This window comes from Cyprinodon tularosa, unplaced genomic scaffold (genome assembly GCF_016077235.1).
Source record: "Cyprinodon tularosa strain WSP-4 unplaced genomic scaffold, ASM1607723v1 ctg160, whole genome shotgun sequence".
NCBI classification, from domain to species: Eukaryota; Metazoa; Chordata; class Actinopteri; order Cyprinodontiformes; family Cyprinodontidae; genus Cyprinodon; species Cyprinodon tularosa.
In genome coordinates, this window is record NW_024038438.1 from 1,867,223 (window position 1) to 1,893,340 (window position 26,118).

Sequence of the window (26,118 nt, forward strand, 5' to 3'; positions counted from 1 at the left end):
TTTATATATTTTTTTTATCTTTAATGGCCTCTTGCTTTAACTCTGCCCTTTGTATTCTATATAAGCTATTGGAACCAGAGTTTCCCTAAAGGAGTAATCCCAAGGGATAAATAAAGTTGAGTCCAAGTCTCTGAGCCCAGTGTCTGTGTACCTACATCTCAATTTGGTTTGACCAAAGTTCAGACTTATAAATGTTTATAACTGCTTAGATGAGCTTAAATTTATCTCCATTCCTGTGATGTTTTTCTTTTTTCTTCTTCAATATACGGGTTGCTGTTTAGGTTTCGTCTTACGTGTCTCTGAGTATTTCCTGCTTTTTGGAAATTATTTAACTCCTAGAACATTATGTTCATTCTTAAACTATAGATATTTACTTTGCTATGTTTTATTTTTTTTTCAATACTAATCGATGTTTAGTTGAATATTTATTGCAGAGAGAAGTTACCATCACAAAAACTGTCAGAAAGCTTAAATAATAAGCATCACCTCAGCCTCAGTGCAGAATATAAGAATGTTTTAATCTGGTCATTCTACAACTCTTTCTGCATATATCATTTTTGCACAAAAATAAACTCGATTATATTAATTTACAGGAAAGAAAAATATACTTTTTAAGCATGATAATCAACACTTTTTACATTTTAAAATCTGTCTTTAGCTGCTTTTGTAGATACTGAATCTCAGACTGATAAGATTAACACTTTTATGTTTAAAAGCTAACTTCAGTTTTATTGTGGATTGTTTCTGTAATTACTGTACATAATCACCTGGACTTTGTCACAGATCAATATTAAATTCATTGTCACTCTCGGAATCATTTGCTGGATCATCAAACTTCACCCCAAGACCACTATCCAGGTCTGGGTCAGCAAAGAGAACCTTTGGCGATTTTCGCTGATTTGGCTTCTCATCTTCCTCATCACTTTCTTCATCTGCGTTTTCTGGTATGATGACTACTTCCTCCTTGGCATTGGGATCAATGTCCTCTTTAAACCAGACAGACTTGTATCCCTCTTCCACTTTTCTTTCCTTAGTCAGGATAGGTTTCACCTCCTTTTCGTCGTCAGCCCTGTTTGAGCTGGTGTCGCTGGTGTCGTCAGGAAGTTGGTTGCGTAGTCCTGATGAAGTGCTTTGGATCTCGTCTTTGGGGGGAATGTTCCATAGCTGCACTGGAGGTTCTCTACTAGTTGTTATGCTTCTTCTCTCTGGACCACCAGAGCCCATGCTGCTTCTGTCATCATCGTCTTTTTGGAAAGCCTCATTGGTGTATTGAATTCCCTCTTTTTGCCCACTTGAACTCTGAGCCAGCTGTGCCAAAAAAAAAGATTTTTCACATAATTTTATAAAATCTGGTGACTTGATTTTTTTCCCCATCCTTAATCATGATGTAGTATATATTACATACTTTTTACATCAGAAAAGATTGAAAGGGTATCCCCTAAATTTAAAGGCAGTACTTATTTCCCCCTTTTTTTCTATTCGGTGGCAATAAGTGAATAATAATCACCTAATAAATGTTTAAAACAAATTAGTAATTTATGTGAATGGGGGCCAAATAGGGGAAGAAAAATATCAAGGGATGTTTGGAAAAATTATTCAAATATTCTTTGACAAATAGTGGCAAAGAATTGTTTGTTCCCACAGCATAGTGAATAGCAAGTTGAAAGGTTTAGATATTTAAATTGAAAAAATATATATACATATAAACAAGAATAAATGACTGTGGAGTGAGTGCAACCTAACATTCTAGGAAAAAAATAAGGACAATTATTAGGAAAAACTTTCTCGTAGTAATAGAATGTACTACTGAGTAAAAGGATTTGAAAAAAACATTGGAAAATATACATCTTTGTAAATGCATAAAATCATCAGACCACAAGAATAAAGAAAAAAAAACATTATTAAAAGCATTGGCAACATAAAAGCCTGCAGAGTTTACTTAGAGTAGTGATAGTTTTAAAATTTAACAGCATTTGAATGGAAAGATCGGTAAATGTCCTCTTTTTGGAACCAGGGTCCAACTGTCTAACTCATTTTAATTCAGCTTATTTCTATAGCAACAAAGTGTCATCTCAAGGCACTTTACAGAGACAGTTCAGTCAAATCATTCAGACAGATTAGTTAAAAGTTTTCTATCTTGAACCTACCTTCTCCATACCTCATCCAAGGTAGTTATACTATTTACAATATTTATGCTGCTATAAGTTTGGGATACTGGAAGACATGAGGACCACTATTCAGAATTCTGCTTCACTCTGTCTCGTTTCTCCCATTCTGCAGTATTTGTCAGATCCTTCCATAACTTTATGCTCTCTCTGTGTTTTCTTGTCATAGTAGGTTCATCTGGTTATGTGCTCTCTTTCATCCTTTGACATGAGAGCTGGTTTGGTGCCTGTCTGCCTGAAAGGAGACTCCTGGGGAGCTAGTTAAGTTACTTTGTTAAATGTGTTTATTTCTATCTCTTTTAACTCCAACCATCAGTTTGTAGACCTCATCTAGGATGAAGGATTAACCCCTTGTCCTAGATGAGGATTTAGTGATGGTAGACATGGCATTCTTTCAATCTTCAGCTAACACCCTCACAGAGCATACATGCTATTGTAGTTTTAATAAACCTGGAAAATGAGCCTGGTTCTGCTGGAGGGTTCGTCCCATTTAAGGGTTTTTTTCTTCTCAACTGGGTTGCTGAAGAGTTAATGACAAAATGTAATAGAAAGTCGTCACTGCAAACTCATCCAGGAGAAGCATGTATAGCAAGTTAATGACTCAATGCAATCAACTGCTTTTCCTTGATATAAATTTTAACCAATATGACTGTATTGTCTCCATAAAGTGGCTTCAGATAAAACATTGTGGATTGGCACTTTGTTAATCAAATGCATTGGAATCCAGCTAATTACATCTAGTCATTGACTTTGCAGGATTAGCTCCTTCCTAGTAGATTAGGGTTTAGTGATGGTACACATGGTTTGCGTTGTGTCACCGAATCTGCAGCAATTACCCAGACTGAGCATTCCTGCTTTAATAAATTTGGAAATATCTCTTAAAACTGTTTTTTTCATGTTTTTAGAAAGGTGTTGTGTGTAAAATCTAGAGGAAAATAGATTTATTCAAAACCATTTGAAATAAAGCAGAAAAACTAATTAAGAATAAAGTGCAGAGCTGTGATTACTTTCTGGATGCTCAGTATGTTGGATTAGTGCAAAGTTAATTACCTTGTGCAATTAGCTTTCCATTAACTATAGTATGTTTACATAGATATACAGTATGTATTGGGAATAAAGGGCCAACCTCAATATAAAGCATGATCAGAACATTACAATTGAGATGTAATGATTAAATTTAACTCAATATGAATTAAATTATATTCTGATTAAGAAGGCTTATTTATGGACAGCCTTACTCCATTCTGAGTGCTCAGAACAGTTGGAATCACATTTGTTTTGGGGTTTCTTCTGCACAGACAGAGGTCCAACTCTTCTTCTCTGATTGTTTTAGTCAAATCTGTGCAATTATCGAGAGCTTCTATTCTGAATGAGGCCTAGTGCAAGTTAAAAAGGCATGAACAGTGAACAACATAATAATCTGCTGAGCTTGTAGGTTTATCAGTTTAAATTCTAATTAAACTTTGCCTGCAGGGTCTGAAATACAAAATCAAATGTGTTACTAACATTGTTTTTTGACTAAACTGAAAATGTCTTTTTTTGCACATGAAGTTAATCTGTTTTTATTGTAAATAGTTTCCAGTAATTTTGTTGTATATTGGTGCAACATGAATAAATAGAATTAAAATTCCTTCTATTTTTACTATTTCCTCGTGACATCAGGGGTTCATCATCAGTGCAGATAATTTAAAATCCATTGTTGTTCAACTTTTTCCACAATGTTTGAAGTACATTACTTGACTTGGAAGCTACAGATCTATAATTTGCCAAAAGAAATACCTTGCTTAACAAATTCTACAAGTTGGTTTTTCATGTGATATGATAAGCATGAAATTAGTACTGGCTAAAAAATGTCTTGATCAAACAGTAGATATGACCATTAATAGATACACTGTAATGTTCAGATTTGTTACAAATAGATTGTTCTTGGGGAGAACTTTGTTAACATTACAACAAAAAAATATTGGTGATATTAGATAGAAGGTCCCAGGTTTGATAAATTCTCTCTAGAATTAAGTTTGTCTGTAAAAATGTAGTTCTGAGGGTGGCCCAATTTCAAAATATCAAAACCCAATGTGGTAATCACAGAGCTGAACTAAAATGTCTGGTTGTTCCAGTTTCTTGTTGGCCTGCATTTTTCTTTCTATTTATTTATTTTTGTTTGTTTACTTTTTTACTTACAGAGCTTCGAAACAAACTGGCTTCTTGAATCTTCTTCCAGGCTGCTTTTCCTTTCTGCATGCGATAAACAAGCAGCCCAATGACCAGCAGACAAAGAAACAAAAGGACCCCTAAGGTTGCTCCCAGCGCAGCCATGTCCACCGACCTGAACCCACCGGATGGGGCCACTGAAACGACAGTTGCAAAGATAAGATACTTCAATGAACTTAGTTTCAATCAGTAAAAGTTAAATATTGTGTGATTACTTGTAAACCACATCTAAACAATTTATCGACTTATTATACTTGATTGGCAACTAAATAACTAAAACTAGTGTTCTGTGGTTGGTTTGCTTTCATATCTACAACTACAGTGATTTTAACAAAGATTTATAATCGTTGTTAGGGCCTCTATGGCCCTGTGTGTATGTATGTATGTGTATATATATATATATATGTATGTATGTGTATATATGTATGTATATATATATATATATATATATATATACATATATACATATATGTATATATATATGTATATATATATATATATATATATATATACATATATGTGTATATATATATATATACATATATGTATATATATATATATATATATATATATATATATATATATATATATATATATATATATATATATATATATATATATATATATATATATATATATATATATACATATAAATATATGCATGTATGTATGTATGTATGTATGTTTGCATGTTGAATCCTTCTTATAAATGGAGTGTAATGTATCATGCAGCAGTTGTTGAGGGAGGAACACAGGACCACCTGGGCGACTTGTTGAGACTCCTGATGTTGCACTAGCAGTGACGATGGTGGCTGAAGTGTCAGTTGTTGACACAATGGGAACCGTGGTCGGCTTGACCTCACTGGTGGTTTCCTCTACAGATGTAGTGCTCTTTGTAGTGCTCTTTGTCGTGCTCTCAAAGCCTGTAGTGCTCTGAGGCAAAGATGTAGTGGTGAAACCTGAGAGGAGAGCACACTGAAGAAGTTTTGTTTGAACTGCTTCACTCCGGACATAAGCTACATTTGAACTGCTCACAACTAAGTAGCTTTGACTGCCACAAATGGAAAGAACAAATGAACTCAGTGATGCTGATGAGCTGAAGGTTACCGAGAGCAGAACAGGCCAGTTTGGCATTTAAATGGCATGTAAACATCAACACATTGTCAAGAAACGTCCTGGTCTAATTTTGGGTACTCGTTCATTGGTAAGGATTGTTTTCTTCACGAAGGAAAACCAACCACAGAACACAGTAGTGTTTAGTGCTACTAAGTTAAAATAGAAAGGAGCTGCCGTTTTGCCTTCATAAAATAAGAACTTTTACTTTACTTTCTGAATGAGTCAAACACAAAGAGAAAGGCTTATTCAGCTGGTGTTGAAACCTACCTGATGTCACTTCAACTTGGAGCCGTGATGTACCTGTTTCGTCATTAGATGTGTCTGTCGCCACAATCTGGAACGTATAGATGGATGTGAGCACCCAATAAAAAGACCAGTCATTCAGTACAGGTAGAATGCAATCATGTTCAAACTTACCTCAAGTGAATACATGCCATCTGGCTGATCCTTTATCAAGAACAAAACGTCACCAAAAAACTCAAAGTCACTATTACCTTGGACGGAATATTTGATGTTGGGGTTAACTCCCTGTTGGAAGAGATAAATTAAACATTTATTTCCTAACTGGTGATGTCAGACAAATTAGAATACAAAAACTTATGAGAGATTTTGGAAAAACTATTGGAAAAATCAAAAGTTTTTGTGGATTGGTTTGCCCTTTATACTTCCTGCAGCCAGCAGTTCAACAGCCTTATGTAGTGAAGCATTCCAAAACCTAACCTGAATCTTTCAGATAGAACTGCACTAAAACAGCTTTCAATAAAAAAGTTTAATAAATTATGGTATTGGTTAAGTTTTTTTTTTTTTTTACCTTGTTGATAGTGATGAATAGACTTGAATTGAGTTGTTGATTTTGCTTGTGTTTTAATTTCAAGCGCTAATGCTAAATCGCAGAAACTCTCAAACGAATGTTGCATCACATATGAATCAGTCAATCAGAAACAGCTGTTGAATTGTTGAAACTGAATTGCATCAGTTAGGGTTTCACGACTAAACTTAATGCATGAGCGTATTTATTTTGCATGGAGAATGATTGAAAGTTAAGCATAGGACTGTGTACACATGACCCATGTACCAAGGCTTGGCCTTCAATGTGGCTATTACATGTTAGTGTGCATGACTTACCCCACTCTATACCCCCATTTCCCGTCTGCATACTATCAAAATAAAGGCACTAGTACTTAGAAATAATAGTTAAAAAGTAAGAATGAATGAAAGTTGCTGGTAACCATTGACTGAAGTGTAATATAATTTTTTTTTTTTTATTAGCCCTTTTATTTTCAGGTTCAGATTAGTTATTCAACATAACTTAAACAAAACACGGAAATAAATAGAGTTGCCAACTAAAATATACTTTCAGGAAAAGAAAGACCCCTTAGGGATTTGTTAATCGAAATGTTTTTTTTTTGCTTAGATTTTTTTTCAATATACTTTTCTTCAATTACATTAATTAGTTTCAATGTCATGCGTCAACCACAAACTCTTAAAAAACAATCTTATTGTAAGGAAATGCAGTCACAACCATTGCAATAATGTGGCATTTACTATAAATGAAGAAAGTGTTACACCTGACATAGTGTGTAAACATAAACAGTGTTACATTGGAAGTCTATTTGTGGTTGACCTGATAACAGCAGATAAATATTTGTATGAAATTTTACTTTCTTGAAATGTACAATTAAAAAGTAGGCTTTTAAAAAGATTTCAGACCATTCAAAGAAAGAAATTTGAAATTAACAAACCATGTTCATAAAGCAGCAACACTCAATTTACTAATCGAAAAAAAAAAAAAAAAAAAAACATCTAAGGAAATAGATACTCTAAAAAGAACAAGTAGGAATCATCTCAGCTCATACCAGGTTTATCATGTCAGAAAAAGTGTTTTACCCCAGTGCCAGCATAGTCTTCATCTAAAGCCGAGACCCGTAATGGCTGGTCTTTGTTATTCCGGTCCATTGCCATAGAGCCAACTGAACTGATGAGGCCTTCATATAGAGGCTTTTCGAATTTTGGGCTATGAAGGCTCTTCACCAGGACAGAGATTGTCACGGTGGTTGTTGCAAACTGATTAGTGTTTATCTTCTGAGTAGCCTACATGAGAAACACATTCCAGGTAAAAGTTTAAAAGGTCAAACATCATTAAAGATTAAATTTATTACTAAAACAGATCCAGGAAAAAACAAAAAGGTAAAGGGTTTTGTTTGATTTATTTACTGCAAGTTGATATGGTTCATCTGGATAAGTGTAAAAAAAAAGTCCCTATGGTTTGTCATGATCATTTTGTTTTTGGGGGCACCAGTCAATTGTGAGCCAGAACTTTGGGTTTGGGTCAGAAAGTAGCGTTCACATGGAGGCGATGCTAAAATGCCCTCTTGGAAGTAAATCTGTGCTAAAATGCTCTCTTGGAAGTCAGAAGGAGTGCTAAAATGCCCTCTTGAAAGTCATAGCGTGCTAAAGTTCCCTCTTGGAAATAAACCTGTGCTAAAATGCCCTCTTGGAGGTCAAAATTAGTGCTAAAATACCCTCTTGGAACTCAAAACAATTGCTAAAATGCCCTGATTGAAGCCAAAACGAGTGTTAAAATGCCCTCTTGGAAGTAAACCTGTGCTAAAATGCCCTCTTGGAGGCCAAAACGTGTGCTAAAATACCCTTATTGAAGCCAAAACCAGTGCTAAAATGCCCTCATTGAAGCCCAAACGAGTGTTAAAATGCCCTCTTGCAAATAAACCTGTGCTAAAATGCCCTCTTGGAGGCCAAAACGTGTGCTAAAATACCCTTATTGAAGCCAAAACCAGTGCTAAAATGCCCTCATTGAAGCCCAAACGAGTGTTAAAATGCCCTCTTGCAAATAAACCTGTGATAAAATGCCCTCTTGCAAATAAACCATTGCTAAAATGCCCTCATTTAAGCCAAAACCACTACTTAAATGCCCCTTTTTACCCTTTTTTCCACTCCTGACCCTCAAAAAGTCTGTGGCTTTCACTTGGGTCAGATTCATTTCACTAGACACGAAGCAAATAGAGCCTTTGGATTAAGAGTTATTTTATTTATAGCTAGTCCTCAATAGTCACTGTCCTGTTGGTTTTAAAAGTTTCTCTGCTTCGGTATGGCTGATTTTGTTTTATAGCTGATTAACAGGCTTTTACTGAACTGCAATCACCTTAATCAGCTGTGCTGAAGTCGAGAAACATTGAAAACAGGAGAGCGCCCTCAAGACCTGACATTTACCATGGCTGGGCTAAACTGTATATTGTGGAGAGACAGTTTAGTGGATGTAAAATTAAGTGATAGTTCTGTGTACCATTGCTTACCGGTCCACTTAAAAGACTGTGAAATAGGACTTCTATAGCTCCTCACTAATGGCCCGTCCAGATGAAGCTGGGTTTCATTGTTTATACCAAAGGTTTCTTTGTTGGTTTCTGGTCTCTAACACTGCTCAGGTTCCATCTGATAGTTGTAAGGATGGAGAACTGAGGGTTTTATTTTAATAATAGGACTTTTTTTTTATCAGCAAACTTATTTTGAAAAAATAAAATGTGCACATTCAGCTTCATTGAAGTTTCTTGCATGTTTTCTTTCCAACTCAGTGCAGCACATGAGTGCATATGCACAAATGGAACTGCCTTTTATCCGAATTTGATCCTATCTGTATTGAGTAGCCATATGCATACCTTAGTGAATGTTACATATTGGCTGACAAGCATTATAAAAACCTGCTTTCAGCCAAACAAAACCCTTTATTTAAACAAGCAGCAAGTTTCTTCCCTCCCAATGTGCAGAGGCGGCTGGCTAAAGTTGTATCTTGAAAACAGACTTAGTTTAAAGTTCACCATTTTAAAACCCCCGAAAAACCAATGGTTCGTTCCAAAAAAGAACACATTTGCTTCTAATGGTTCTTAGAGTTACTGTACCAGAACTGTCAGCACGATTGGACCCAACGTATCTGCTTTTCTCTGCATGGTGATGTTTCCTGTGTTTGAGTTGATCGCAAAGAGTCCATCCTCATTTCCTGAAACACAGGCTCATCCATTACTTCTTATTTAATTAACCAACAATTTATGCTTAATAGATAATTTATGAGAATTAGCTTAATTTGCCAAGATTGGGAAACATGATATTGGGACAATCCAGGTTTCTTACCACTAAGGAAGGAATATGTAATCTCTTCATTTATGCCAGAGTCTCCATCAATAGCATGAAGAGAGGCAGGATCCAAAGGCAATGCCCCAGTCTGAAAAGACAGAAACTGTACCACTGTACCTTTACCAAGGTAAGATGAGAGGTGCCAAGGAACTGGCTGGACTTATGTTCTATCTTATAGTCTCAGAGGAGGACTCACCTCTTGTTCATTTAAATGAATTTTACCAGTGTAACCTGTATTCTGGCAGACCACAATTTCACCCACTTCATACGGAGTACAAGGTCTGAACCCTGGAGGTTTGTTATCAATGTCTATTATGGTGATCACAATGGTTGTGGTAGCAGTGAAGGATGGGCCTTCTGGTGGAGAAATCTCTTGAGTATCCTAAAAGAAAAACCATACAGATTACATTTTTTCTCTGGCAGACTTAGATAGGAAATGATACAGGAATCTCTTAACGAAAAAGCTGTGAAACAAGGAGGCTTTGTTCACAACACAAACTGACCTATTTAAATTTGATAAGAATTTGTCAAAGTTATGGGCATCCGATTTACTGACTAAAAATGCTTTATGTTCTTCCCAGTCTACCAATAACATTAAGGGGGGGGCCAGGGGAGGCATGTGACGAGTGTAAACCTTATGGGCCTTTCACAGCACATTAATTGCTGAGCCAGTGCACTGCTGTGCTGTCTTTTCAGTGCTGTTCTAGCTATTTTTGCTTTGTCTATATATATATATATATATATATATATATATATATATATATATATATATATATATATATATATATATATATATATATATATATATAAAATTCTTAGACCCGGTAAATCTCCTCTCGATTTACCGGTCGATCTACGTTCCTACTGTCATCTATGGTCATGAGCTTTGGTCATGACTGAAAGAATGAGATCCCGGATACAAGCGGCTGAAATGAGTTTTCTCTGTAGTGTGTCTGGGCTCTCCCTTAGAGATAGGGTGAGGAGCTCAGTCATCTGGGGAGAACTCAGAGTAGAGCCACTGCTCCTCCACATCAAGAGGAGCCAGTTGGAGTGGCTCGGGCATCTGGTTAGGATGCCTCCTGGGTGTCCCCCTGGTGAGGTGTTCTGGGCACATCCCACTGGGAGGAGGCCCTGAGGGAGACCCAGGACACGCTGGAGAGACTATGTTTCTCGGCTGGCCTAGGAGGGCCTTGGGATTCCCCCGGAAGAGCTGGCCCAAGTGGCTGGGGAGAGAGAGGTCGGGGCCTCCCTACTGAAGCTGCTAACCCCACGACCCGACCCTGGATAAACGGAAGAAGATGGATGGATGGATGGATGGATGGACTTCTTAGACATCTTTGATTATTATTTTTTTTCTTTTCAAAAACGTGACTTGCAACTCTAGTCAACCCACTTGCATGCTGGAGCGGTGGCCTAGTGGTTAGGACATAGAGCTTGGAATCCGGACGTTGTGAGTTTGAAACTCACTCCCACAGACTGCCAATCTGGCTCTCTAAGCGAGACCCTTAACCCCCATTTCCTCCCTGTGTGCCCCGTGATGGCAAAGGGATGGGTTAAATTCAGAGTTAAATTTTCCTTGTGTGAGATCAATAAAGTTCAATTGTTAATTGTGAGTTCCTATGTTATGCGAAATAGTCACAAATAGTCACTCAGAGTTTACTGTGAACGACCCCCTTCCTTCTCGAATTCTCTGACTGGGAGTCAAAAGCAGCAGCTGCAGGCTGTGGCTGCTGTTCAATCTTTCCTCGCTGAACAGGAGTTGCATAGGTTCCACTGAGCCCCCCTGAATTAAAAAATGGTGTGCAATAATATATTATTTAGCTTTCTTTCGCTCTTTAAAAATGTTGCATTAAAATAGATCCTCCCTGCATGTAATTCATAAACAGCCTCCTCCACTGTGTTCTTTAAGTTGAATTTAAGATAAGAATAATATTGATTTATGTAGTTTTAGTTTCGGTTGAATTAAAGAAAATTCTATGGAGTTCATCCTTAAACATATTTAGAGGTTCTTTATTCCCTTTTCCTCTTGCTGATATTTGTTTTCCTTCCCCCGGCTGGAATAAAGCATTAGCAAATATGCAAAAATGGTGATGAGATTATTTAGCAATTTCTAGAGATATTTAAGCCAGGCAATAATGACTTTCATTGTTTAGGATTTGGCAACATTGTGCTAGCTACACTGCAAAAAAAAAAATGCAATCATGTTTGCCATTTTCTTAATCATATTTACTTACTTTAACACAACTGTTTTATGTCCTAGCTTGCTAACAAAAAAGAAAGAAAGAAAGGAATGAATGAATGAATGAATGAATGAATGAATGAATGAATGAATCAATGAATCAATGAATCAATGAATCAATGAATCAATGAATGAATAACTGAATGAAAACTCGGCGAAGTGTGGAGCAATATGACAGTTTGCTGGGGAGAGCCAGACCGGTGATCTCACTTAAAACACACCTGAAACGCCTACTTGGCTGGTTATTTGTCTCCATTCCATTACTTTCCCCCCAATTTCCCTGTATAATCTTGAACTTGTGTCAAAGAATACACACACAAGACTAGTTTATCCTCCATTCTGCTGCACAATCTTCCCGCCTGATGAAACGGTTTATACTGGTCAGGCATTTGCATGTGCCGCTGTTAAAGTTCAACTAAGTTGAACTTATGACACAGCTAGCAAGATGGTGTTACCATTGAAAACAATGGGTTTCAGAGCCCAACGCTTCCTGTCTAGAAGGCCCATATGTCCGGGACCTGGCTGCAACAGGTTCTAGTCCCAACCTGCTGACCCTTCCCCTCTCTCTCAACCTCATTTTTTGGGAGCTGACTTTCAAATAAAGGCTCTATTGTTGTAAAAGTCAAAATTTTAATTTTTGTTATTTTTTGGCAAATCATGTTTAAAATATTATTTCCATTAAAACACCTCTTTATCTACCCTTGCGATAAGATGGTGGTTGTCGAGCACATAAATGTTTTTAATTACCATTTTGAGGACCATTTTTCTGAATTCACCATCAAACTGCAGACAGTTTGTACCAAAATGACGATATTTTGCTGTTCTTCTTCTCCATTTTTTGTTTTAGGAGGGAGATGTGAATTGAGTTTAGGTTTATTTTAGGGTAAGATATGCAATGGCAGTGGTTAGGTTTAAGGTTGTCAGGGTAAGGGTATAGAAAGGGCTTAAAATGATGGAAATTCAATAGAAGTAAATGGGCGTCAACAAATAATCCTCATTAAATCTAGCAAGAATGTGAATATGGATCTGTGTTTGAGAAGGAGAAAAATCTGTCTGACATTCTGATTAATATCAGACTGAGATGACCAAAAACACAAAAACCAGGGTTTGGTTTTGCAAAAAATAGATGCCTCCCTGCCTTAGCAATCCCACAAACTGTCTGGTAAAAAGAAAGTAAAAAGAGAAAACTTACTCGAGCTTCCAGTGTCAGTCGGACAGTTTTGACTTTGTCATAATTAAGAAGTCCGCTGACTAGTATTTCTGGGACAGTCTGTGACTTCAGTTTGAAGAGAGGCTGCAGAAATCAAAAGGAACAATGAGAATTCAGAAGATAAACATTTTTAATGTGACATAAATGTTGACAAAACTGATATAAAAAACTTAAGTTTATGAAAAAGATAATGGCATCTAAAAAGCAGAAGTTATACAGATTCAGATGTCAGCGTATAGAAGATAGAAGTTCCATCACGGTCCGTTGCTTGGTAGGTACCCACAGTTTTGTCGATAGGAGACATCTGGATATAAAAAATGACAAAGCGTGAGGTTTTAAAGGTTGGGACAAAATCTAATGACCCGATGTGAGTTTTGGGCTTACCCTTGTTTTTCTAACATTTTTCTAAATCTTACCTCATCGACATTGGCCTCATACAAAGTCTCTGCAAATACGGGAGGGTTGTCGTTTACATCTTTCACAATTACAACAATGGTGTGGGTCTGGAAACATGGAATAAAATTTATCAGCTATCTTTGCACATGGAATAAAGCGCGGAGACTCCATACTGCATTCACCAAATGCATCAACTCATTTTACATCAACTCAAGAATCTATGTTTTTTATGGAAAGAATTTATTCAATCAAAAAGACAAAATAGTCTCACCCGTTCTTGAAGCTCTTTTTTACATTTTATTTCAACTGCATAGTTATCTTTCACCTGGAAAACAATAATAAAACAATTCAATTTCATGTTGAAAGACCAAAAAAGCCCCCTTTCCTTGGTTGTGTTTTTTTTTTGATAGTATGTGGTATTTTTAAAGTTATGTTTTCATTAAGGCTGCTCAGTGGAGCAGTGGGTAGCACTGCTTGCTTGCAGAAAGAAGGTTCTGGGTTTGATTCCCAGCCCACGGGGCTTTCTGTGTGCATTGTGTCTGAATACTCGGGCTTCCTCCCAAAAAACATGACTATTAGGTTAATTGGCTTCTCTAAATTCTCCTTAGGTGTGAGCGTGTGCATGAATGGTTGTTAATCCTTTTTATCTCTGTGTTGCCCTGCGATGGACTGGAGACCTGTCCAGGGTGTACCCTGCCTCTTGCCTGTAGACAGCTGGAGAAAGGCACCAGCATGTTGTGATTCTTCTTGTTTAAAAGTCCAAAATTACCTCCCGGTCCAGTTGTTGCGTAGCTATCAGCTGGTTTACTTCAATCCTAAATGGTAGTTCAGTGTTGACAAGAGAAACTTCCACCCCAGTTTCAGTACTGATTGTTGCTACAACATCACCAATATTGTTGTTTTCTTTGAATTCCACTGATATGGGAGGGGTACAAACTGTTGAAATAGAAGAACAATTTGTCAGGACTGACAGGAAAAACAACTCAGTTTTATGCTGGTAAGTAATTCCACATGATTTATAGGCCACTGTGATTAGATATGACTGCCAACAAAATTTAGGTCACATGCAGACAGGTCCACATTTACTGACACAAAATAATGCTAATAATAATGCTACAAAATATGTAAAGAAATTTTTTTTTTTTATGTTTTTTTTTTAACTTTTATTCACAGTCAATAGTTTTTGCTTCTGTTAAGCCTAAAAATATCAACATAACATTTTATAATATTCCCTCCTAACTACAAACTTTTCAACACATTTTTAATGATATATCTTTATTTATATGTTGTAATAATAAAAGGGGTTAAAGTTGGGCTCCAGCCGAAACAAATTGAACCAGGGGTTCTATGGGGTCCAGCGCCGTCCACCTGTCAGGCTTCAGTCCCTCAGTCCCTCCAGGGCAATAACTACCATTGAGGACAGCATGGTCGTGCCCTCGGTATTTTATTTTATTATTTTCTTTTTGTTCTGATTTTGATATAAACTAAAAATAAACTACACTGAAACTGACAATTGTCTTGGTCTGCCACAAAACTGAGGTGTTGAAGAGTCAAAAGTAGTGTGACTGTTTAAACAGTAGCTTCAGGTTTTGGACACATGTGCCGCACATCACGCACTGTTGCTATGGGAACTGCCACACACAAGCTACCGCTTAGTTAGTCTCTAAGTCATGGCCATCAGTGGAAGAGGAGCACATCAAGCAACAAATGTAGATGGAGAGCAGTGTAAGTTGTATATGACTGAGAAAAAAAAATTATTTTCATGAGGAAAGTTTCTTTAACTCTGTCAGTTCCAGTCAACAGCTAATTTCTAACATTTGATTCAACATTCACTATGCAACTGATATGTTGAAACAGACCACATTATATAAAGAAAAGCAGTATGGTTAAAGACACAAAGGATGGAGGTCTCAAAGTTATTGATTTTGACTGCCTTAATGGATCTTTATCTTGGATCAAACACAGCAACTCCTTTTGGTTTTGTATTCCAAAGACCTTGTTCAAGAAAACTAGAGGATTGGAATTTCTTCTTAAAGCGGACTTTAATGTAGACAAATTGCCAATATCACTGTCAGAGTTTTACAAACAAATCCTCTTGTACTGGAAAATGTTATATGTGCATAACTTCTCACCCCACACAACTGTTCTCTGGAACAACAGATATATTCTGCACCGCTACAAATCTCTGTTCTTTGAAGACTGGTAGGGGAGAAACATACAGTATGGTCCATGGCAGATTTAATGGATACCAACAGTTTTTTATAATTTTAAAAATTTTGCAATAACCATAATTTCAAACCTGTAGAGTCAGACTTTAATAAATTACATAGAGCACTACCCCAATTATTTGTCTTTTTAACCAAAAATACTTTGGCATGTCATCCAATTCACCACCAATTAGCTGCTCTATCAATTCAAGGGAATGTTATTATGGATAGAAAATGCACTAACCATTTTATTTAAAAAATTTTAAATGAATAACTTACCCTGTAAGACAAAATAAAAATAGCATCCTACAAAAATTTGATAAAAACTCAATATCTAAACTAAGAACAATGTATCTAACACTTCCTATGTCCACAAAGGAGAAAGAAACACACTTCGAAATAATGAACATTTACTTCTCTAAAGAATTACTGAGACTTTGGTATAGATGATAACACATATAGGTTCTATGAAAATAAAGTAGAAACTAAAGACCATGAGTTCTTCTCATGTTCTGTGGTGCAGACATTTTGGTGTGATTTGCAGAGATGGATTAAACAACAGGTATCTTCATTCCCAACCTTTATCTCCAGAGACGATGTAGCTTTTGGTCTAATACTGCAAAGTAAAAGTGATGAGCTTTGCACTAATACAATTGTATGTATAGCAAAATGTTTCATTCATAAATGTAGAATTGTTAAATCATCTCCCAAACTTGTTGTTTAAAATGAGTTTAAGCTATATATAAAATCATTAAACATTCTGAAAAGTCCTAAAGCACAAGAAATATATGATATCCTAAAACACTTCCCAATAGAAGTAAACAGCTAAACAAAGACTGAATTCTCCCCTTATGTTATTCTTTCTTATTATAATTTTATTTTATATAATTGTTTTTATTTTGTAGTCCTTTATCATCATTTTTTATTTGTTTATTTATTTTGTTTTATGTATTTGAATGTTTATGTGAATAACTCTTTTTACCAGACTACACTGCAGGTATATTTCCTATTTGTATTAAGAGATGCTCCCCCTGGCTATACTTGAAGAAACTAATTCTATGCAGCCATGTTTGTCTGTTAATCTTCATATTTTCAGAAAAAAGAAAAAAAAAAAACTCAACAAGATGGCACAGAGCAAATTGTGCAGGACAGGAAGTCATGAGTAAAAAAATAAATAAAACGTCAGGTTAATTTTCTAAATAATAATGATAATGATAAAGCATTTTCTGTGGTAACTTGGCCTTACTTCAAGAGTCATCAAAATTGTCCAATACAAAGCCTCAGAACTTAAAACTAATTGAAACATTTTAAAATGGCATATCAGTTTCATTTCTATTGGTTTAGTTTTTGTGTTGATATTCTTCTCTTAAGGGAAAACAGGATAGGGAGGAGAGGCTGAGTCAAACCAAGCACGTATCTGGGCCAAGCAGCAAAAGGAGCAGTAAAGAGAGCGATAGAGCGAGAGCAGGTAGTACAAAAGGTAGAAACTGTACCGGAACTGAATACATTTTAAAAGCCAGATGTTTAATACAATGATAATTAAAGTATTGGGTAAAATTATTATAGAAATATGCTCCAAAGCACATTGGGGCAATGATTTATATTTTAAATATTGAAGTAAATATGAAGCAACTTATTTAATCTATATTAGACTTTTGTGTTACATTTCTAACCAGTAGTAGATAGAAGTTTAGAAAGAAAGATGACATAAAACTCAAGTTTATAATGTCTGGAAATGTCCGGCGAGACAGGAGAATAGAGACAGAGAAAAGCACAGGCAGCTTACTGAATACGGAGCCAGGGAATTTACATGGGGGGAAAAATATATAACGTTCCCACAAAATACTACTTTGTGCACATGGAGAACTTTTTGTGGCATTATATGGGCATTTATGTCATTCTAAAAACATCTGGGGGTGTAGCCTTACTTCCCAGGTTTTTAATTCCATTTTTAATCATGCCCTTTAGAATCTAAAGTCATGCATTTTCCCCTACATGTCCATCCTTTCCGCAGCGCAGCAATGACTACATTTAATTTCACAAACACCTGCTGAGTGGCCCATTATAGACAATTGGTACCGGATAATGGACTTCCAAACCGCCCTTTCTCCGCTATAGAAACCAGTGAGGACCATAACTGTAAGGGGTAAGCCTATAGGCTTCACCCTTAGAGCGTTTCTCTTGGGGGATAAAGGCAGAGCAGAACAAAGTCTATGTACGTTCGACCAGACCACAGACAAAGCATCTGCTCACACAGTCACCTTCAGCATGTGTAAATACTTCAACATAGAAACATCAGTTAGACCTCTTTGAAAAGATACCACTTAAAGGAATTAGACTAAACTGTCAAAATCTTTTTTTTTTTTAATGATCTCTGGTCAAGACATAACCAGATATCACTGCTGCTGTGAATGATGAAGACAAAGGTTATAAACTGTAACAGTTCAGATGAGTAGAGAACAGAAGCAAACTGCTAACAGTGCCTGGATGAGCGTAATGACAGGTAAAAAGGCCCTGTGTGTGTAAAGCGCTGCTGCAGATGGAAAGAAACTCTGACCACTGGAGGTTTGATGAAACTCGTCTCCATTTAATGATCTAGAAGCCACTCAGTGACTTCTAGATCATTTGAGGCTCCAAGTCATCTAAGGCGATAGGTCCTAGTATTTTATTCTGTCATTTTAAAGCTGTTCACTCTAAAAGAGAAGGTCCGTTCTCTTCTCCTCTGTATCATCTTCTCCACATATAGGTCATATATCCCACACCGTTACAAATGTACTTTTTTGCTGCTTAACTGAATCAATCTGCATTTATCACATGAACATATTTGCATTCTTTCCTCCTTTAACTGGACCTTAAGCTGAAATATGAAGTGTTCAAAACAAGCACTGATAGGACAGCAACAGGTGTTATTTTACAGCATTGTCCTGCACACACCGTAACATCTTGTAATCATTCATAGCTCGCTGTCAATATTTTATTTAAATGCCTCACTAATGAAAAATCAGAGTCTTTCTATAGTTTATCCTTCACCTAAAATAAAACTCAGACTATCCTAGTCTGTCCTGTTGGTTTCTTCCTCACTTCCTCTGTTACAGAATGTGCTCTGCAGGAGGATAATATTTTTGAATTTTGTTTACTTATTTCTGTGTCCACATTAGCTATGTTACATAATGAGAACTAGTTTGCACACAAATTCGTTTTTCGAGCAAACAAATTAGTATTTCGTGGGCACATATTAGCTTGTCGTGTGCATATTATATACGGTATATATTTTTCCTATGTCAGTTCCCAGGCTCCTTAATTGAAGATGAAGAGAAGGGAAGAGAAAATGGAAAACTAGAAGGTCCTGGAAGGGAAATAATGACAATAGTAAAGGCCAGATTTAAAAATTTTTATTCAAAAGATTTCCAGGGAGGCTTGCCTCCAAAAGTGCCTAGAATTTCTCACCCTTGACCTCAACGTCTTTAGGTACTGTGTGCAGTAGGATGATTTCATAGGACCTGACTTCTGATGGAGTATAGTAATAAAAAAAAAAAAAAAAAGGCTAAAGAATTCTTCAAATTGTTTTCTACTGGAAGTCGACAGCAAGGACGTTTGATACCCGGTGGAAAATTAACTAGACAACAGAGAGATGCAGAGTTAATGATTGAGGGAATGATCTTTTCATTGCTCTATCTTGATTAAATGGATTGGATAGTTAAAGTTTTCTAAGTATATTTGGTGGCCTGCACTGCAGTTTCCTGCTTCTTTTAGGAGACGTAAACCTAATTAACGCAGATGGGCTTAATTAAAGCACATTTGTTTTTTTGTTGCTAAGTGTTAAATGCTGGCTGCAATGGATCATCATCACCGTTCGGCCATTTTGAAAATCAACACAGAGAAGAACAAAGCTCATATCAGCACATTGGACCTACTTTTTGTTCCGTTATTTGAAGCTGAATGAAGACAATGGAAAAGCAAAACAAACTCAGATTCTAGGGTATGGTAACAAATAGAGCTTCATTTTTAACCCAAGCTTTGTTTTCTGTTTTATGTCTGCGGTTTGTCATGGTAGAACTGGAATTAAGATCAGAGTCTGTGGACTAATTTAACATCCAGAAATAAAAAAGGAAAAACAACAAAGAGAAATTATCGAAATTATTTGTTCATTGTTTTGTTTTGAATTTTAGTTGATACTAAATGACCTATATACTAAATGACCTGTACGATGACATGAAAGTGATAAGAATATATTAGACACATAAAATAAGAGAATGAAACACAAGTAAAGATTGCGGATGTAAATAATAATGTAATATCTGTTTGTTTTTACTAATAATTTGCCATTTTTGGCTGAGTTTGGATCTTTTAGTTGCTTTCAGCTTGTTGTATGTCATCTGACTGTGAAATATTTTTCCATAAGGAAATATCCCAGATGGATTTTTTGCAGCAGTAGTCTCCTATCATGGGACCAGGTTGGAATTTACTGACCCTTAAGAGCAAAATATTTATACCAAGATAGAAAAGGGACAAAAGCAGGAGTCTCTAAAATGTAGCTTGTGAGCTATCACAAGCTCTCAATACGTTTCCAAGTAGCTGTCCAAAGAATCATTCCAGGACATGCTACTTCCTGTTCCAGCCACCAACCTTTATCTTGTTTTTCAGTTTCTTTTATTTCTTCGAAATGTTCAAGTTACAAGTTCAAACTGATTTAAGGAACTTTAAGAATCTGTCAACATGAATGACCAAAGAGTTATTTTAAATTATTGTTCTTTGTTAGAGATATGAATACAATTAAAGAGAACTCACGTTGATCTGAGTAGGATACTTGGAGGAGAACCAGAAGCAGCCAGATTAAGGATCTTTTAACAAAAAAGTGTTTGATGATTTTTTTCATTTCTCTGTCTCTGTCCATCTTGTATGAAGGGCTCTTTGCGTGTGTGTCTCCAGTCTTTCCACCTTATCTGTGGGCTGTTACAGCTGCAGGTGGACTTTTACCCATCATAAAAATCTTCATGTTTGTAAAACCATATAAGATCAGTTTCTCCCACTGATTGCCTTTTATTGAACTGGGCTGACATGAGTTATAGGATCAAAACAAGTCTAAACATTTGAATAAAACATGAAATATTGGCCCCTTTTCAAGCAAGCAGTTCCTCCTCTTCACACTTTCTTATTACGTTTGATCACAGTTGGAAAAACGGATAAAAAAACACTTGTTGAAAAATGAAGCCCCACAGAAATGAGAAAATCTTTATTAAAGTCTCTTCACCATGGTTCTAAGTCCTAATGGAAGATCAGTCGCCTCTACTCACTTTTCTATGAACTTTCCTCAAAAATGATAACAGTAACCAGAGAGGATATTTGATTTTGCTTAGATAGTGATAAAATAATACAGTTTTAATCAAGTGAATATTCTAATAACTGCTGTTGAAACAACTAGAGATTTACTCAAAAGTATTTGTAAGATATTTCAGCAACTTATATTTCACCTCTCTATAAATTAAGTCAAAATCGCATTAGTAGTGTGGTTTAGGTCTGTAAATCAAGCAGAAATGCCAGGAAAGAGAAACCAAAAATGCCCTGGATTTGTACTGATTCTGTGGTGATGATATTAATGTATTTATAAATGCTTAATATTATTGTTTATCTTTGACTGAAAAAACATGGGAGGATAGAATAGCATTGCAATGATGTCACACTTCCGAGGGTAAAATCATTACAATGCTATCCATAATTGCTTTTCAATGATAGCCTCCGTCTTATCAGCATTGCTTAGCAACCACAGGGGTCGACATTCAGACAGTGATCTCAGTAGATTTTACACATGAGTAATAATAATTGATGAAAACCAAAAAAAAACTATCGAAGATAAAGGCAGATATGATGAAAAATTAGCTATAATCTGACAGGGAAACAGCGCCTGGACAGGGAGAGGCTACAGCTGACCAAGGCTGGCTGACCAAGGGTAGCTATATAGTATACTACTGTATATATAATGAAATCTATATAATTACAGTAACCATAACATACAATTTCTTGATAAAATTTGTATATTTTTTATATTGATGGATCACTACTCATGCAGAAATCATTGCTTGTACTGTATATAAAACAAAACAAAACAAATTATTGGTCTCTGGGCCACATTGGCACACAGATGTCCAAATTAAACTTGGTTTTGAGACAAACTTATTTTACAAGAACAGTCTGGCTTTAGTTATGGAAAACCTTCTTGACATTCTAAAACACAGACAATCTAACAGCTTCACTGACCTCTCTCAAAATGAGATCTAAGGTATGCCTGTGTGAATTTTGAGGATGTTTCAACCGCTATTCAGTTGTTTTTGTCATATCCGAAAGGTCGGAACAGAGTAATCTGTAGTTGGAGTGCTGATTAATTTAAGCAGCAAGGAGGTCCATCCATCTACTGTAGCCTCGTGAGACCATCCTGATCTCGCGAGCTTTCAAGATTTCACTCGCTAATCAGTCTGGAGACTCTCCGTTGAAGAAAATTTGGAGCCGTTCACCAAACGAACATCCAATCAGCGTTGGCTTTGAGGCGGGTTGAGGTGTGACACAACGAGAAGCGCGACAGTTCAGTCTAAAGAACATGGCGGCTTCAGCCGACGAAACTAGCGTTAGCGTGGCTATCGAGCAAGTTTTATCGGAATTACACTGTATTTCTTCACTGAAAGAAGAGCAATGCACTGCTCTGGAGGCTTTTCTCAGAGGAAAAGATGTTTTTGCTCTTCTCCCGACTAGTTTCGGCAAGAGTTTGATCTATCAATTGGCTCCTCTTCGTCGTCGCTCTGTTACGTCATATGCTTCGTTGATCTGATTGGTTTATTTGGCCTGTCTATCACCAACATAGGCCAATCAGCTAACCAGTATTTTCGCCCCTTCCCAAAATTACTTCAACGGAAGGTTTCCAGATGGATATGCGGAGCAAATCCATCTGGCGGAGTCAGGTTACCATCCATTGGAGGCTGAAACCACAATCCTCTCCGTCTGTTCGGTGATGGCTTTTCCCTTTCCACAAAGATGGCTTCTTTCACCCCTCTTTCAAACCATCTATCCTTTTTTTCTAAAATCTGAGCATTTTTGTCTTCAACGGTTTGTCCTTTGTTCTTGGGATGCAATTGTACAGCTTACCCAAAGTTACTGGCTCTCTTGTATTGTGCCATGCATTTGTTTAGGTGTTATTTGGTGTCTCCCATATAGGAGGCTGTACAGTCCTCACTGCACTGGATCACAGAAACAAAGTTGGGTGTTCTGTCTTTGAGATGAACCAGTTTTTTTGTCGGTGTGATGTTGTGTTTGAAATTCACCAGTATGTTGTCTTTCAAGAAAATCCTCTGAGTTTCTCAGTAATTCCTGACATATATGGAAGTACGGAATTATGGAAGTGTCTCTCTCTCTGACTATGTTAACACTGCTCAAGTCAAATTTTTGTCAGATCCAAATTGTATGGCTGTTCACATAACCATCTCAAATTATTTCCCTGAAGTAACCCATATGCGATAACGAGACATGTCAGAATTCAATACAATTCAATTCAGTTTATTTATATAGCGCCAAATTCACAACACATGTCATCTCAAGGCACTTTACAGTTCAACCAGATCATACAGTCAAATTGATACAAGGTTTTTTTATCTAAGGAAAACCAGTTGATTGCATCGACTCAAATACAATCCCTCACACTAAGCATGCTTGTAGCGACAGTGGAGAGGAAAAACTCCCTTTTAACAGGAAGAAACCTCCAGCAGAACCAGGCTCAGTGTGAGCGGCCATCTGCCGAGGCCGACTGGGGTTCAAGGAGACAGAAGCAGAGATACAAAAAGCAGCTGTAAAAGGCGGCCCCGTCCAGGAAACACACAGCCAGGCAGACAAGCTCCAAGGCAGCTCCCATGCCAGAGGACGAAGAGAGCACATCCAGCCAGTCACGGTCAGAGAAACAGGACCACTCTGGAAAACAGGCCGATCTCCAACATCTATAAACAAGGGTGTTTCTATTGATGCATTTAAAGCTTTTCAGCAGTGGAGGTAACTGGATGATACAGCAGACAATGCACTAAAGGAGAGTTAAGAGAAAAAAGAGCTAAACTGTTAATTTGGGCTTTTTGAGGAGCAGTGGCAGCAACATCTTTGAGTAGAAATGTGTTGGTGCAGCGTTGTAGTCAGCTGACCTGTTATGGTATGACCCCTCAAGTTTCTTTTGGAGTTGATACTTATTAACTCCAACATTTCATTGTCCCTCCACCGTACACTTATGTCTATGCTGCCCATGTTCATGTTAATTGTTCTTGTTGCTTGCTGTCAGTAGAGAGGGTCATCTTCGCCATACTAATTCTGATATGGGTCACCTAGCTGTTCAGTCCACAGTCGCATTTCAAAAAACCTGTGACGGATTCAAAACTACATACAAATGTGGCCCAGATCAAACTGAAACAAGTCCAATTTGATGTGACTTGCCATATTTATACAGTCCTGAAAGAATCCCACCTGAGTCATTTCAGGGCTAAAAAAATTGGATTGGGCCACATTTGTCTGCAGGATGATCGTAGCCTCTGTTCTCTAATGTGGTTCTTCCTGCTAGTTGTTTTTGCCGACTTAACAAATGCTTAGTTTGGATAAACACATGCGTTAGGTGATTTCCTGTTTGTGGTCTTTTCATTTCTTTTCTATAACTGAGGGAACATTCTCAGCCTGTTAACTCAGATTTCTGATAACAGAAAGTTCTTGTTCCAATAGATGCAAGTTAAAAGGCAGGTGTGCAGGTTTCTGGTAAACCTCAGTATCAAGACTCCCATTGTCCTCAGTTTATATACTTACCTGGCAGGGGCGATACCTTGATCATGAAGGAGGTTCACCCAGAGTGAGGCTTGGCCATCGCACCCCGGCATACTGACCTTTGCAAATTCCCCAAATGTGGGAATCTCGACTGCATGATTTGTGGTAGTGGGGGACTGCGTACGCGCTCTCCCCTGAGAAAACACCTGTGACCCCTGTTTCCATCCAGGGGGTTCCTGTTGACACTGTGGAGGAGTATAAGTACCTGGGAGTGTACTTTAATAATAAGTTGGACTGGACTAGAAACACAGAGGCGGTCTACAAAAAGGCCAAAGCCGACTATTCTTCCTGAGGAGGCTGAAGTCCTTTAACATCTGTGGGGCGATGCTGAGGATGTTTTATGAGTCAGTTGTTGCTAGCACGCTCTTCTTTGCTGCCACATGCTCCGGCAGTGGGTTGAGGGTCGCTGACAACAACAGACTAAACAAACTGATCAGGAGGGCCGGTGATGTTGTGGGGGAGCAGCTGGACACACTGACCACTGTGGCAGAGAGGAGGATGCTGTCCAGGTTTCATTCCATCTTAGACAATGACTCACATCCTCTCCATGACACACTGGTCCAGCAGACGAGCTCCTTCAGCAGAAGACTCCTCCTACCCAGATGCACCACAGAGCGCCACAGGAAATCATTCCTACCTGTGGTCATCAATCTCTATAACGCCTCCCTCATGTGATTTAGCCCCCCCCGCCCCCGTAGTTTACATTTATGCACTATTTTTGCACTCCACGTATCACTTTACTTGGATTTAGTTTTTACATATGCGTATGTATATATATATATATATATATATATATATATATATATATATATATATATATATATATATATATACAGAAGAGCTATATGTGTATATATTTTATCTCTGTTTTATTTTTATTTTTATCTTTATTATCTTGTGTAGTTGGATGTGTGTATATATATATATATATATATATATATATATATATATATATATATATATATATATATATATATATATATATATATATATATATATATATATATATATATATATATATATATATATATATATATATAACTGTAACTGGAGCGTGTAACAAAAGTAATTTCCCTCTGGGATTATTAAAGTATTTCTGATTCTGATTCTGAGTTTGTAAACCACAATCCAAAAATGGCAACATCTTGTCCTTCACATCCTCTCTAGTAATCTTGATGTTTTAGTCCCCTAGTGCTGAGTGCCCTGCTCACCCCCTCAATATTGATATTGGCAACAATGGGTGAAACTGGGGAGCCCATGTTTCTATTTGTAAAAGTTATCACTGTATTGTAAGTATGTGGTTGATAGGCAGAGATCCATCAGGCCACACGTCTTGTTAGATGTTAAAGTTTAATCATGTTCTAATTGTGTCCTGACTGTCTTCAGTTTGGTCACCTATTAACCTTTCTGCCCGTAGACACCTATATCTAGTTTAATTTCATCCATCTTAATTTCATATTAAGATGATTTTTTTTTTTTAAAGATAAGAAGATTACTGTTAACAGGTAGTCTAGTTTATTATAGCCTGACTAACTATGTTTTTGATTAGTTAATCATGTAGCATATTTCTTTAGGGTAAATAAAAGACCACCTGTT

The 26,118-nt window shown here is 36.9% G+C and overlaps 1 protein-coding gene, 1 long non-coding RNA gene and 1 other non-coding gene across 3 annotated transcripts; 1 reads left to right on the forward strand and 2 right to left on the reverse strand.

The window, feature by feature from the left end:
- LOC119780433 (cadherin-related family member 5-like) lies at nt 1-13,671 on the reverse strand. Its single transcript, XM_038280468.1, has 13 exons — nt 13,663-13,671; nt 13,501-13,587; nt 13,302-13,388; nt 13,067-13,168; nt 9,832-10,017; nt 9,633-9,723; nt 9,404-9,501; nt 7,380-7,583; nt 5,910-6,020; nt 5,760-5,826; nt 5,138-5,335; nt 4,347-4,513; nt 1-1,308 (listed from the first exon to the last, which is right to left on the reverse strand). Exons 1-13 carry the CDS (start codon nt 13,669-13,671, stop codon nt 778-780), a joined length of 1,938 nt encoding a protein of 645 aa, XP_038136396.1. The 3' UTR covers nt 1-777.
- A 73-nt stretch (nt 13,672-13,744) lies between these two features.
- On the reverse strand, nt 13,745-20,635 carry LOC119780423. The gene is made up of 3 exons (XR_005280388.1): nt 20,476-20,635; nt 14,250-14,416; nt 13,745-13,805 (listed from the first exon to the last, which is right to left on the reverse strand). It is a non-coding gene; the product is annotated as an uncharacterized LOC119780423 (long non-coding RNA).
- Nucleotides 20,636-24,496: 3,861 nt separating this feature from the next.
- On the forward strand, nt 24,497-24,659 carry LOC119780468. The gene has a single exon (XR_005280396.1). It is a non-coding gene; the product is annotated as a U1 spliceosomal RNA (small nuclear RNA).
- Nucleotides 24,660-26,118: the final 1,459 nt, after the last annotated feature.

Coding starts and splice junctions, on each gene's coding strand:
- LOC119780433 (XM_038280468.1), bottom strand. Junction 7,584..9,403: donor CAATCGTGCTGACAGTTCTG/GTACAGTAACTC, acceptor TTTCTCATGTAG/GCTACTCAGAAGATAAACAC. Junction 4,514..5,137: donor AGTCTCAACAAGTCGCCCAG/GTGGTCCTGTGT, acceptor CTGTCGTTTCAG/TGGCCCCATCCGGTGGGTTC.